The sequence below is a fragment of the Perca fluviatilis genome, chromosome 24 (genome assembly GCF_010015445.1).
Source record: "Perca fluviatilis chromosome 24, GENO_Pfluv_1.0, whole genome shotgun sequence".
NCBI classification, from domain to species: Eukaryota; Metazoa; Chordata; class Actinopteri; order Perciformes; family Percidae; genus Perca; species Perca fluviatilis.
This window is the reverse complement of record NC_053135.1, coordinates 9,065,314-9,080,733: the sequence shown is the minus strand read 5'-3', so window position 1 is coordinate 9,080,733 and position 15,420 is coordinate 9,065,314. Positions and strand designations below refer to the sequence as shown.

Sequence of the window (15,420 nt, the reverse complement as noted above, 5' to 3'; positions counted from 1 at the left end):
AATGCAATAAAGTATTGCAGGGTTTCCTTTACATTAGCCTACTTGAAATGACTGCCAACAGCGACACCTGCTGTCATGAAATGGGACAGAACACCGTCATCTACACGGACCTTTCAGCCCCTGGTCTTCAGTTCCTACCCGGACCTAAATATTGTTGCACACGAAACAGGCATGGCGTCCTTCACTCAGAGGCATAAGTGACATACATTTATCCATTTGCCCTTTCGTATCTATTAGACGTTGTTTTATGTAGGTATAGAAATATTCTTTACAATGGCGACCAGGACCGTGTGTCAAGTTCTCCAGCGCCGTGAGTAACTGTTAACCGGGTAGCATTAGCATGTGAGCTAGCTAGCTAGGTTAAAAGGAGTTATTCTTTATACTGCTCGAGTCTGGTTGAAGAGATATTTTGACATGGTATTGTAGGGAAAGTACACATGTAATTCATAACATGAACGATGGCTGCATTCCACTTAGGAGAAGCCCTGGTATTGTGCATGCTGACTCACTGAAATATCTTACTGGGACACTTGATGGAACTGAGCCATCGTTAAGGTTATCAATTTCAGCTGGGCTTTCCCTACTATCACAAGTCAAGATGTCTTCTGTGGAAAAGGTCCATTCCAGCACGCACAGAACTCCCACAAAGTCATCATCATTTATTTTAGGGTATACGTTTAGTTTAGTGTCCCAAATTCCCCATACAATGTCCTACGTGCAGTTTAGTGTCCCAAATTCCCCATACAAAGTCCTTAATTAATTATGAACCTGCTAAACCACATGTGCTACCCTAACCTTAACCTGTCTCATAAAGACCCTCATCATTTGGGACACTCAGTTTTTGGAAAATAATTTGTGACACTAAACTGCAGGTAAGCCTTATTTTAGTATACACCTGTGCTTTTCCTGCTATGAACTGTTTGGAATGGCTGTGGTTAAAAATGTCTATTAGCCAGCTTTAACATTAACACAGGTGATGTAAAAACTAAAAGTTGCAAGATGTCTTGTGGTTCTATATCAGCTCGGGTCTTTAGTCTCAAATACCGCAGCGGACTCCTTTTTAATACGCTGCAGTGATTTCTGTTACCCTGCTGCCTTTTATCAGCATTAGCTATAGCTACATTCTTAAAGTAGTGTGAAATTAATGTTTAACTCTGCAAGGAAATTATTTAAAAGCCATCTGTATAATCACAAACCTAACCTTAGTCTAAATATGGCAGTATGTTAAGTAGTAGTGGCTTTTACACGTCATGTCCCTAAAGCCAGCGAAATCGGGCTGTAAATGCCTTAAAACACCACGTTTAAAGTGTGCAAAATGTTATATGCTGACATGAATTAGAAAGTTTAAGCAAATGTACACTCACCTAAAGGATTATGAGGAACACCTGTTAAATTTCTCGTTAATGCTATTATCTAATCAATGGCAGCTGCTTCAATGCATTTAGGGGTGTGGTCCAGGTCTAGACAATCTCCTGAACTCCAAACTGAATGTCAGAATGGGAAAGAAAGGTGATCTAAGCAACTCTGAGCGTGGCATGGTTGTTGGTGCCGGACAGGCTGGTTTGAGTATTTCACAATCTGCTCAGTTACTGGGATCTTCACACACAACCATTTCTAGGGTTTACAAAGAATGGTCTGAAAAAGGAAAAAGATCCAGTATGCTGCAGTGCTGGGGGCGTAAACGCCTTGTTGATGCTAGAGGTCAGAGGAGAGTGGGCCGAAAGTGATTCAAGCTGATAGAAGATCAACTTTGACTCAAATAACCACTCGTTACAAGCGAGGTACGCAGTAAAGCATTTGTGAAGCCACAACACGCACAACCTTGAGGCGGATGGACTACACCAGCAGAAGACCCCACCGGGTACCACTCATCTCCACTAAAAATAGGAAAATGAGGCTACAATTTGCACAAGCGCACCAGAATTGGACAGTTGAAGACTGGAAAAATGTTGCCTGGTCTGATGAGTCTTGATTCCTGTTGAGACATTCAGATGGTAGAGTCAGAATCTGGCGTAAACAGAATGAGAACATGGTTCCGTCATGCCTTGTTACCACTGGGCAGGCTGGTGGTGGTGGTGTAATGGTGTGGGGGATGCTATCCTATCAATATGGGCCAACATTTCTAAAAAATCCTTCCAGCACCTTGTTGAATCAATGACACAAAGAATTAAGGCAGTTCTGAAGGCGATAACACGGTATTAGTATGGTGTTCTTAATAATCCATTAGGTGAGTGTATATCCTGACTATGATCCAATAATATTAATAATAATCTAATATGGATTAAGCTCCAAAAAACACCATAGCCTATACTCCCCATAATGCAACTCCATAGCTTGTTTGGTTCCACACCCCTACTTTGAAACACAGACTTTCTGTCTGTAACCCTGATGACATCGCTTTGACACCAATAAGACATAACATTAGAAGATGGAGAATCCTCTGCTATCCTTTTGGTTTCTTTTGTTCCTCCTGCATTCTCTTTTTTTCTGCTTGAATCCATCCATCCTCCCCCTCCACAGGCTTTGCAACCTCAGCAGCAGCTGTGCGTGCGCCGGCCACCGAGGTCCGCGGCCAGCGCAATGGCGTCTTCTCCAGAGAGCAGGCCAGGCAGAGAGCTCTGTACCCCCGCATCGAGAAGATAGAGGTGTCCATGCAGGGCCCTGGGCTGGATGGTACACTGCTCATCATGAACAGAGGAATGTCCACTCCACTGAGCTGTGCCAGACGTGAGTGAAAGGGAGTGTGGATGCAAGATGAATGTATAAAGAAAACCACTTGAAAACTTTCATTGAACTTTTGCCGGGATTTAACCATTTTTGTTTGTAACGCAGTCGGCAATCTGTGAGAAACTAAACATCTCAGCTAAATTTGCATGTATTAATAATGCATTGCTTCATGATTTGTTATAAATAAATAAATAAATAAATCCTAGTTTTGCACTCAGCTGAACTCCTCTGCGTTTCCCCAGATCTGACAGAGCATCACCTGACCAACTCGGCTCTGGCCCTGGTGGACGGGGAACCGTGGTCTCTTCACCAGCCCCTCACCCACTCCTGCTCACTCACTCTGCTCACATTTAAAGACAGTGATCCAACTCTGGTCAACCAGGTACGGGAACAACCAAAATATATTTTATTTAAAAGGACTTCAGATTTTTTTTTTGGGAAGTTAAAGGTGCAGTAGGTAAGACTTACAAAACTAACTTTCTGTCATATTTGCTGAAACTGACCCTATGTTCCAGTAGAACTACATGAAGCGGGTCATTAAAAAAAAGATCCAGCGCCTCTGGCACCAGCTACAGCCTGTAGTGCAATTTTGCAAAAATCCACAGCTCCCTGTTCAGATGCACCAATCAGGGCCGGGGGCGTGTCTAACTGTGTGTCAATCACTGCTCATGCACACTCATTCATTCTCCCTTGTGGGGGGAGGGATAGGGCTGGGCGATATGGCTGAAAACTGTATCACGATATAAGTGTTTCACATCGGTCGATATCGATAATTATTGATATTTTTTATGACCTATTTAAAATAAGGACCAGGAGAAAAATATATTAAATTTAAACATTTTTATTTTAAACTTAACCTTCCTCTGATTATAATCCCCTCAGTTATAAAAGCAGAAATGTCAACACAACCATGGAAATCACTCAAATAATTAAAATGTAAACATAAGTCTAAAATCACAGTGAAGAAAGAATAAGTAAGAACTGCTTAATAAGGTGTAATAAAATGGTGCAAAGTGTTAAATATAAACGTAGAAAACCTGAAACCTGAGAAGAACAATTTTCTGCAGGTTTAGTGCTAGGTTGGTAACCTGGCTTCTGGACAGTGCACGCGTCTGCCTCCGTTATTTCTTTGTAGCGTTTAGTAAGGCGGCTGATGCAGAGTACCTCTCCATGGCGGTCTGCCTCTTGTGCGGTGTAGCAGCTGCAGATGTTGTTGGACGTTGCTGGCGAATACGGTTCAATGTGACTATAAAAAAAAGTAAAATTGGGCGGTAGTGTTGGTGGGGACGACGGTCAGACTTATAAAATCCCCAAAACTGCCATACTGACTTTTCCTGTTTTATCAACAATTTCCCTCGCCACTCACTTTCCACTTATCGCTCCACGCCGCCGGTTCTGTTATTGTAGAATCCAACACGAGACAGCGATGTGGCGCAACCAAACAGGATACTGTTACATGATCGGCTGTTAGTGTCACTCCCTACGTTGCTAGGTTACCAGAGAGTGAGTGCCTTTGTTCATGCAACCAAACTTGCTTCGCAACTTCTGGTTTCTTCCGAAGAAGAAAAACAAGTTATCGAACGTTTTATCGAACGCGTTTTCTATTGATATTGATTACGTGTCTATCGCGATACATATCGTTATCGTTTTATCGCACAGCCCTAGGGAAGGACTTAGGAGACCATTTTGGGCTTTAGCGGAAAGGGGGGGAGGGACTGAGAAGTTGTCGATGTTAAAACATTTTGGCTAAGTCCTGGATCTTCACAATCCTACCTATGGCACCTTTTAAGTATCTCCTGCTTTTTCTTTCTTTCTTTCTTAGACAAGTGACAAAATGAGGAAAGTCAGGGAATTTCATTAATTTCTTCTTGTTTTCAGCCAAAGCTCATGTGAAGGTTTAGCAGTCCGAGTTAGCCAAATGGCTTTAAGAAAATGAACCGGTGATATCAGGAAAGGGGTTTGGCATATTTCAGCTTGTGCTCTTGTTTCCCCCTCAGGCCTATTGGCGTTCCTGTGCTGCCTTGCTAGGCCAGGTGCTGGAGACTGCTTTCAAAGACGACTTTACTGTGGAGCTGCTCAACACACCAGAGGTGCCAGGTAGAGGAGCTTCTCCAAATGTACCCTGACCAGCCATCAGACACCAGTAGAATTAGTCTTTGGTCAAGAAATCTTTGCCAGGAACTTTTGAGACAGATTTGAAAGTTAGATGCAGTGTCAGTCTTGGCTTTTCAGGTATGCTTGTTATAATTTTGAGTGAAATTATTTAGGCCGATTAAATAGAATTCCTGGCAGGTCATTTTCTTAGTTAACATTAATGAAACATACATGTTGGATTCTGATGAGAGGTGGTTTGGTGCTAATTATTTTCTTTGTGTTATTTGTTTCCATGTAGTCACTTTAGGGGCTTTCTGCTGTGATGTGGTGCTCGACCCTCAGCTGGACTCATGGACTCCCTCCGAGGTGTGTGGGTGGGTGGCTGTGTGTGTGTGTGGGGGGGTGTTTCTCTAAAGATGTAAATGTATTTGAGATGTTTTTCCATCATCTTCTATAGAACATCCTTAACATAAAAAAGTGTCCTTCTTGACAGAGTAACTTAATACTAAACTGAAAGCCGTTATTTCTGTTGCACCTGTAACATCTATATTACTGCAGCAAGATGAGAATTTTAACCATTAGAGGTCAGCACAAACTGACAATTTTCAGCTGTTAAGTTTCTCTTTAAAGTGATATTCCACCCCAAATCCATCTTTTGAGTCTCAAATGTCCGTCCATTGTAGCTGAGACAGCTGTTTAAAGTTTTCTTTAACAAAAGTCAGAGGCTGTGGTCAGCTAAACTTATGTTGGTTGGTTGAAATGGATTCTAATAGTGATAAGATTTTAAGCTGGCAAGACGAAGAAACTTCTCAGACCACACCTTAGTCATCATTTTGCCCGAAATCCAGTTATTATTTTAGTGTTGTGCAAACGCCCTCCGTTAAACGCTGCCTAATGCTGTCTTTAGCCATATTTTGGCAAAAATGAGAGTCTTAGTCTTCTTGTGTCTTCAGTATCTCATATACATGTTTGTCTTTACTTACACATGTGTTTGTGTGTGAGGAAACTAGAGTGTGACTTGTTATTATCACCTTTGAAGAGAAGTCTCTATATGTCGCCAGCAGTTGCAAGGGAGGAATGATTCCGAGATTTTATCCGTTGGTGTTTGTCTCGGATTACAGAACTCTAATATCTCTTACTCTACCTGATCCTTTGTGAGTGTGAGTGAGTTGATTTGTAAACCAACACGGCTGTTTTTCACTCCAGGAGTCGTTGCGGTCTCTGACCCGAGGGGCCCAGCAGCTGATCCACCAGGACCTGGCTTGGGAGCCTCTGGAGGTGGTGCCCTCTGTGGCGCTGGAGATCTTCTCACACAGCAGGTAGACTGACTCCTTCCTTAGGCCGGTTCACACACTCTCAGCAGTCCTTAGACCGTCTGTTGAAAACGCACGTCTTTCCATTCATTTTGCGTTTAGGCTGCGGCGGCACAAGGGAGCTGAAAAAATGCAGCAGCCTTAGGCAAGAAGTTAAGACCGATTCAACTTTTGGAGAAACGCAATCTGAAGTCACCCTGCGGTGGCCAATCATGTAACCGGCGATCAGACTTTGTTTTGAGGCGGTGTGAGAGTCCCGTACAGTAAACGGTTAACGTCACTGTCTCTATCGCTACCACAAGAGTTTTTTTTTAAGATAATTTTTTTTAGCATTCTTTCAGGCCTTTATTTGTATAGGACAGTTTTAGAATTGAAAGGGGAGAGAGAACGGAAATGACATGCAGCAAAGGGCCACAGGTCGGAGTCGAAGCCGCGGCCGCTGCGTCGAGGAGTGAACCTCTATATATGGGTGCCCGCTCTACCAGGTGAGCTAACCAGGCGCCCCACAAGAGAGTTTTAAAACAATATGAGAGTTAAAAACAAGACCAAGAGTTTGTGTAACAGCTGAATGTTTCCTGCAACAACAAAGCACAGTCCCTCAGTCTCTTTTCTTTCTCTGTGACATGAAGCTGCCTTCAAGTGAACTTGAACTTCTACTTCATAGCTGTTTTCACTGTTTTTATTCCTTTATCTCGCTTAACACGTCTGTTCTTCTTTTGCCTCTTTTTCCTTGTGTCTCTTTCCTTCCTGTCCCTGTATTGTCCCTCCGCAGTATACTTCTACACACATGACGAGTGTTGTTGCTTTTTCTCTGTCTTCCAGGTGTAAACAGGAAGAGGTGGAACAGAAGGCAGCGCAGAGTCCCAAAGGCACAGTGATGCTCCACAGGTGACTTTTCATGCGCACATTTTGGTTTAAACCTTCATTTCCTGCCTACATGTTTCCAGTGTAGTGTCGGTTACATGGCACACTAAGTATATCTGCAGGAGGTTATATATATTTTGTACATCTCCCACCTAAACCTCCCATAATCGTTTAGATGTGGTGACCATGTGCTGCTGAGTGCGGGCCCCCTGGTGGCCAGGACAGGCCTGTGCTCCCAGTACGAGGTGACGGCCGTCCACAGCCTGGGACAGGGACCCTGGGGCCTCCAGCGTCGGGCACAGGGCCTCTCCCTGCCTCTGCAGCTGCAGGTAGGGACGCGTGTGGAATATGGTGACGTAACAGCACTTAAATACATCAAAGGCAGACACTGTTTGTTGGGCTCTTTCATTTGTTTTACTGAACTTTTTTTGTGTGTATTTGTGATCAGACTTGGATGAAAACCTTCATGCGAGACAGTTATTTGTATTTCAAAAACATGGTTAGGTTTACCTTACCAGTAGAACTATAGTCATTTTAACCCACTTAAAAAATACGTTTCTATGGATTTCCAATATAAGTTTTATTGGGACAAGAAAAGTGATCATACATACAGTGCCTTGCGAAAGTATTCGGCCCCCTTGAACTTTTCGACCTTTTGCCACATTTCAGGCCTCAAACATAAAGATATAAAACTGTAATTTTTTGTGAAGAATCAACAACAAGTGGGTCCCAATTATGAAGTGGAACGAAATTCATTGGCTATTTCAAACTTTTTTAACAAATAAAAAATGGAAAAAGTGGGCGTGCGCAAAATTATTCAGCCCCTTTACTTTCAGTGCAGCAAACACTCTCCAGAAGTTCAGTGAGGATCTCTGAATGATCCAATGTTGACCTAAATGACTAATGATGATAAATAGAATCCAGCTGTGTGTAATCAAGTCTCCGTATAAATGCACCTGCTCTGTGATAGTCTCGAAAGGTCCGTGTAAAGCGCCAGAGAGCATCATGAAGAACAAGGAACACACCAGGCAGGTCCGAGATACTGTTGTGGAGAAGTTTAAAGCCGGTTGGATACAAAAAGATTTCCCAAGCTTTAAACATCCCAAGGAGCACTGTGCAAGCGATAATATTGAAATGGAAGGAGTATCAGACCACTACAAATCTACGAAGACCCGGCCGTCCCTCTAAACCTTCAGCTCATACATTGAGAAGACTGATCAGAGATGCAGCCAAGAGGCCCATGATCACTCTGGATGAACTGCAGAGATCTACAGCTGAGGTGGGAGACTCTGTCCATAGGACAACAATCAGTCGTATACTGCACAAATCTGGCCTTTATGGAAGAGTGGCAAGAAGAAAGCCATTTCTTAAAGATATCCATAAAAAGTGTCGTTTAAAGTTTGCCAAAAGCCACCTGGGAGACACACCAAACATGTGGAAGAAGGTGCTGTGGTCAGATGAAACCAAAATCGAACTTTTTGGCAACAATGCAAAACGTTATGTTTGGCGTAAAAGCAACACAGCTCATCACCCTGAACACACCATCCCCAGTGTCAAACATGGTGGTGGCAGCATCATGGTTTGGGCCTGCTTTTCTTCAGCAGGGACAGGGAAGATGGTTAAAATTGATGGGAAGATGGATGGAGCCAAATACAGGACCATTCTGGAAGAAAACCTGATGGAGTCTGCAAAAGACCTGAGACTGGAACGGAGATTTGTCTTCCAACAAGACAATGATCCAAAACATAAAGCAAAATCTACAATGGAATGGTTCACAAATAAACATATCCAGGTGTTAGAATGGCCAAGTCAAAGTCCAGACCTGAATCCAATCGAGAATCTGTGGAAAGAACTGAAAACTGCTGTTCACAAACGCTCTCCATCCAACCTCACTGAGCTCGAGCTGTTTTGCAAGGAGGAAATGGGCAAAAATGACAGTCTCGATGTGCAAAACTGATAGAGACATACCCCCAAGCGACTTACAGCTGTAATCGCGCAAAAGGTGGCGCAACAAAGTATTAACTTAAGGGGGCTGAATAATTTTGCACACCCAATATTTCAGTTTTTATTTGTTTAAAAGGTTTGAAATATCCAATAAATTTCGTTCCACTTCATGATTGTGTCCCACTTGTTGTTGATTCTTCACAAAAAATTACAGTTTTATATCTTTATGTTTGAGGCCTGAAATGTGGCAAAAGGTCGAAAAGTTCAAGGGGGCCGAATACTTTCGCAAGGCACTGTAGATTTCTGTGACTCAAGAAATGTCAAATTTAAAGGTGAATATCTGTCTAAAATGTCATCTATGGGCCCCTTTTGCTTCAGACAATTACAGGTTTAAATTACCGAGTCAATTTAAAAGTGATTCTTTTAGCAGTCTGCAGCGGTTTCCTAGGAGATTGTTCCTAAAACCGCTGTTGCTGTGGAACAGATTATACATGACGTTTGATTGTTCTCCTAATATCAATGCTTGTCATTTGTGCGGCGCAGTAAAAGTACTTTATCACCGTCTACATGTGCCTGCTAATCACGTTGTCTTCCTCTCTGCAGGCTCACCACACGGTCTGGAGGAAACTGAGGCAGCGGGCAGAGAAAATGGTAAGAACAGCAAATATCCAGGTTTTTATTTATTTATTTTTTTACCTCACACAGCCGTCCAAGAACAGTGACCTTAAAGCTGAAGCACTGAGGCCAACTCAGGGAAGGAGGGCTGTGTTCTGGTCTAGATGATGGATACTTGTCCAAATTACTGCTTGTTCCGCATTTAGCCAGCTCGATCCCTGGCTACAGCCATCATTTTAGATTTCACAAAGTAGCCAGAGGTTAAGATTTAACACAGCTATTTTTATTGCTTTGCATTTATATTTTGGCAAAAACAGAGCGTGAGCGTGGGCTGCAGTCTTCAGGAAAAGGCAGGTCTCATCCTCCTCATGAAGGACAAACTGCTGTTTTCTGAACTCGACATCAAAGACACACACTAACTCAAGATCCAAGGAAGAAGTATTTTTAAATCCCTCCAGGTTCAAGGCTCTTATTCTAGGTGTTGTACATCATGACACTCGGATTGATGCAGAGTTGAATCGGCTCTGTCTGAGCATTACCAAGTTAGACTCTAAAGGAGAAGCATAAATTCTTCAAATTCAAACTAGGCTACGAGTTAATTTTGGATGGAGCCATCTAGGCGAAATATATTTTGCTGCAGCCTTCCTGGCATTCTCTGTGCATCGCTGATTGCGTAATGTAAAAAAAAAATGGTACTCATTAATAGATCCACTTGATTTGGCAACTGATGACATACTGTGCTCTGTGGCCTACATTTTATTTTCACATTGGGTTATTCAGGGAATTGAAATAGCACTTTATTAAAGACAAAAGTATGGATGTCAGAGTTGGACCGACATTAAAAGTGGAGGATAGTTGGATCACGACTTTCTGGAGTTTTTACAAGCACAGGATTAGCATGCAGACCTGCTGCTTAGAAGACACTGTTCCATAGTACCTGACACACTGTTTTCTGTGTAAATGATAAGATAGACTTTATTAATGCCACACTGGGGAAATTCCTGATGTGTATAGAGAGCATGTGTATATGATGTGTATAGAGAGCATGCTGTCCTGTCCTCTTTGTCTTATGTGTTAACATAGAATCACTACTGCTCATCAGTGGAGGAGCTATAAACTTAAACAGGCCCAGAAACTCTCTGAAGGACATTTATACTGCAGTGTTTTCACAACATGTAGGCAAACCAAGGGTAATGCACAATTCTTCAATCTCTTCAACAGCTCACACACGTAGACAGAGATCATTTAGGGCCACGTGGATGTTTTCATTCTTCCTATAAAACCACAAGACGTCAGTTTTCCTTGTGATGCAGATAAAATGTCTGTTATTCATGCGGGAACTGTGCGGGAGATATCAAGCTACATCAACAAGCAGCTATGAGAACTGGACTGAAAGCTAGTTGGGACTTACATTTGTAGGTTGACCATCATTTCACTAGAAATAGGAGAAAGATTTATATGTACCTTTTCATTTTTAAAACCATTGTTGGGCCTTCATGTCAGGTATTCAAACACCACATTCAAAAAGGTAGTTAACGCTGTAGATTACAGCCAGTTAGTATTTCTTTGGTACCCAATGTACAGAATATTTACAATTTGAATTTGCAGGCTATAATGTATTTCAGTTATAACATTGTACTCTTCTAAGTAATTGCGGAGACCTGGGAGCACAGCCATATTGTCAGACAATCAGACAGGTTGTAAACAAGCCTATAGGTTAGCAAGATCATCTAATCCCCTTTATTTGCAGGTGAAACAGGAAGTGTCTAATAATCCCTCACTGCACAGGAAAACAAAGGATGGCCAGCTCAGTAGGTCAAAGTTAAACCTGACAATCAGTCTTTAAACTGTTAACAATATTACAGTTTGCCTTCGTTTTCTCTTCAGAATAAATTTGGAATAGAGAAATGTCAAAGAAATTTAAAATAGTTGAATATCCGAACAGCTGCTTTGTATTAACATGTTGGCAAACATGTAGAAACGCTGTCACTCTTCCTGAAACTGTTGTGTTTAACAAAAACTCTCATCAGATCAGATGTTTGCCCTAAAAAGGCTAGATCCAGGTAGACAAAATAACAGGAACAACTTACCATCCAATGCAATCCTGTACAGTAACCCTACGACACATCAACGTTTTTATGACTTTTTTTTAAAAGAGACATTAATTCAACTTAATACTATTAAGACTGCGGTGTTGTTATACACTACATTATAAAGTTGAAAGGTTTGTGTTCTTTTTTTCACCCTCTGTCTGTGCTAGCGTACAGAGACCGGTTTATAAAAGCAGGGAGGCGTGGGCGCCACCTTTTCTGAGCCGGCTGCAGGCAGTAGGGAAGCATGTCCCCCATCTGCCTCCAGCTGGCGCTTAAAACACGGCCGCCCACGTTACAAACAGATCTACACCACTCTGTAGAAAGATGATTAAAAAATGTGTTTTTAGGCCATTTTATACTTTACAAAGAGAGTAAAGAGGTAAGAGAGGGGATGTAATAATTGTTCAAATAACTTTTAACATAATCATTTACATATGTGGCTTTATTTGCACAGGTGGAGGTGCCCACCACTGAAGAAGTGAATCGACTCTCTCCTCCTGACTCAACGCCACCTCGGACCAGCCAGTAACAACCTCTGTGTAACCTTCAACACACACATGCACACTTTCACATTGTATTATTTGTTCAATAAATGTGTAAAACATATGTGACAAATCGATCCCACTTATCTCATTCTTATGGAAATGTCCCGTGAGCCCGTTGTGGTACGAGAACACAAGTCTTGCGTTGTGTTTATTGAGAGAAAGATTTCAACACTCCCGAGGGGGAAGGTGCTTCAGTTTATAACAGTTCAGCTGATTGCGGGCGTGTAGGAGTGAGAGAGAAGCGCAAAAATGGAAACTCGTGGATGTGCGCTTATGTGTGTATCAGCAGTTTGCTCAACAACAACAACAGCGGAGTGTGTGCGTGTCTATTGGCTGAAGGTCAGGCAGCAATGCAGCTGTTGTGTCTATCACTCGTCAAACAGGTGGCCCTCAATTCTCAGTGTGTCCGGAGTCAAGTGTGAGCAAGCCTGAGGATTGGAGCCATCAGGCACTTTGTCCCCCCCCTCCCCAGGATTCCGGGCGTTTTGACACATTAGACACAACACTTGTGGTTTCTGCCAGAGATCACCTTCTCCCATCCAACAACCTCCCTGCCACTGGTCCCGTACCACTTTCCAACAAAGCACCTCTTCATAGAAGCTTTAGGAATTGGAACTAATGGGAAATGATTCTTTACTAACTCATTACTAGTCAGATATAAGCCATTAATAAATATGACTTTTGGTTTCCAGGGCTCTCACTTTCTTAAAAAAAAAAAAGCCATCAAGTCTGCTGTTACAACTGTTAATCGTTAATATAGGATTAGAGAGTCTTTATGTAAAATGACAAAGCCAGTGTCATGCTGAAGGAGGATGTGGTGGATCTTTGTTGTGACGGTTAGTACATGTTTTAATTGAATTAATTGGCAAACTAATTGATAATGAAAATAACCTTGTGTTGAGACACAAAAGTCTGCTCTACAACATGAAAAAAATAATGTTTGGATCAACAGTGATGATTTTGATACAAAGAATACGTGGACAGTGCTGATATCAGAACTGTATGTGAATTGGTGCATACAGGCAATTATTATTATTATTATTATTATTATTAGTAGTAGTAGTAGTAGTAGTAGTAGTAGTATATAGTTTCTAGCTTGTAAAATGTTTATTAAAGGAATAATTCAACATTTTGGGAAATGCACTTACTTGCAGCAAGAAATCAAACAGCTCATTCCCCAGACTACTGCTTTAACTTCTTTTATTTTTTATAAAGCATTAGTTACAACTTATAAAAACTTTATGAAGGATGCCTCATGAGAAAGTGGTACCCATAGTTTGTTATGTCACGGTGCTGTTAGCCCAACATTTGTGTTACAGACAGCTGGTAATGTTTAATGACCACCAATGACATACACTCCCCCAGACTGTTACCCCCTCTCCCCTCCCCCGATCGTACATTACAGAGCCCCGTTTGACATCCGAGCCTCTGCCACTGTGTGTGCCATCGGACGAGCAAGAGAAGTTAAAGACGGGAAGCGTTTAAAACCCCCTCATGTTCAGATTATTCAAGGTGGGTTTGGTAACAGCGAAATTCTTTTCCTGCATTTAATCACCGTCAAACCGTATCAATCCCCATCAGGAGACGGCTGAAGATTGAGCAAAGCCTCGGGCCAGAAAAGTTGGCCGCTGTGCAGCTGTTGCTCCCACTCAAGCATCCAACCACCGTCACCACTACCCCCACACCAACACACAACACACTGACAATGTGTGAGACACACCCAAGGACATATGCCTCGGACTTAGAGCACAGTCACACCACCACCACCAATTGAGATGTTTGAATCGGTGCCCTGAATTCCCGGCTGCTGTAGTGCTTTTGAGAGATGTGTAAGATGACTGCTGTGCCTGCGCCGCCGCTGCTCAAACATGATTAAAATTGAATAGCTACTAAAACACTCTGGAATAATGCATTCCTAGAAATCAATTCATAATGTGTTTCTGTTCTCTATTTTTTTGGTGCTGAAGAGCTCGCGCAGTACAAAGTCAACCGTGATTTCCTTTCCTTGGAAGGACTGATTGAAAGCAGTGGAAGTGTTTATCAAGTGTTGAGGCATAGTTGTTAGTCTTAAAGTGATGGTTCGAGTATTATTCTAGGTCTTTTGCACCATGATTCGAAGCCAAACACTCCCAGAAGTTACTTGTCAACATTGAAGCATAGCATAAGAGTTTAGCGTAGAGGTTATTCGAGTGTATCTAACATTACCACCTTCGAAATGATACCAAACGTCTACAGTAATAATTCAAAAAAAACGATGGATTGTAAAATTCAGTACACCAGAAGTTTATGTAAATAACACTTGCGCCTGCTGGCTTCTGCTTCTGCTGCTGCTGCTGCTGTTACTACCGGGCAGTAAGAGTGCTTAGGGACATCTACAAATTACAACACCGAAAAGAGATGCAACCAAAATATTTATTAATTTAATGATTAAATAAGGTAATGTCTCCAAACTTACCTCAATTATTACTTGTCTCCCTGCTAGTTATACTACAGCACTTACTTTAAAAAAATAAGTTAAATTAAAAAATATTTTTGTTGCATCTCTTCGGTGTTGTAATTTGTAGATGTCCCTAAGCACTCGGTCTTTACAGCAGCAACAACAACAGCAACAGCAGAGAGCAGAAGCCAGCACGCAAGTGTTATATTTACATAACCTTCTGGTGTACTTACAAACTTTACAATCCATCGTTTTATGAGTGCATAACCTATATATACACTAGTGTAGACCTTTGGTATCATTTCGGGCATTATTAGTGGGGTAATGTTAAGAGACACTTCGGATCCATTAGCCTCTGCGCTAAGCTATTCAGCGGCTAACGCTACTCTACGCTAACTCTCCCAATGTTAGACCCAGGTGAAAAAAGCTTCTGGGGGGGTGTTTGGCTCGAGGTCATGGTGCAAAGGACCCTAGGGTGAAATTACTCCGAACCATCACTTTAACACTTGTTTAGTCATTAGTAATTCACTGGGGGGGGGGGTATTGATCTGCAGGACTTGGTCTGTTTTCTCGGTTTCTGCACTAAAGAACTGCAACCAAACAGTAAATATGACAAAGACACGCGCCTTTGCAAAGTAAGTAATCATAGTATTCTACATTTTCTGTTATCTAGAGATGAGCACTGAATACTTTTCTGTTTTGGGCCATGAGAGAGTGTCGAGCCTTCCCTTCATCTCCAAGCCTTTTTTTTTTCTTTTTGGGCTGCACCTGTCAAATTTTACTTTGAG

General features: G+C 42.0%; 1 protein-coding gene across 1 annotated transcript; it reads left to right on the top strand.

Moving 5' to 3' along the window:
• Positions 1-130: 130 nt before the first annotated feature.
• On the top strand, positions 131-12,269 carry mrpl39 (mitochondrial ribosomal protein L39). Its single transcript, XM_039793790.1, has 10 exons — positions 131-310; positions 2,521-2,727; positions 2,970-3,109; positions 4,725-4,824; positions 5,120-5,187; positions 6,028-6,140; positions 6,957-7,022; positions 7,174-7,327; positions 9,546-9,593; positions 12,105-12,269. Exons 1-10 carry the CDS (start codon positions 274-276, stop codon positions 12,177-12,179), a joined length of 1,008 nt encoding a protein of 335 aa, XP_039649724.1. The 5' UTR covers positions 131-273; the 3' UTR covers positions 12,180-12,269.
• The last annotated feature ends 3,151 nt before the right edge of the window (positions 12,270-15,420 follow it).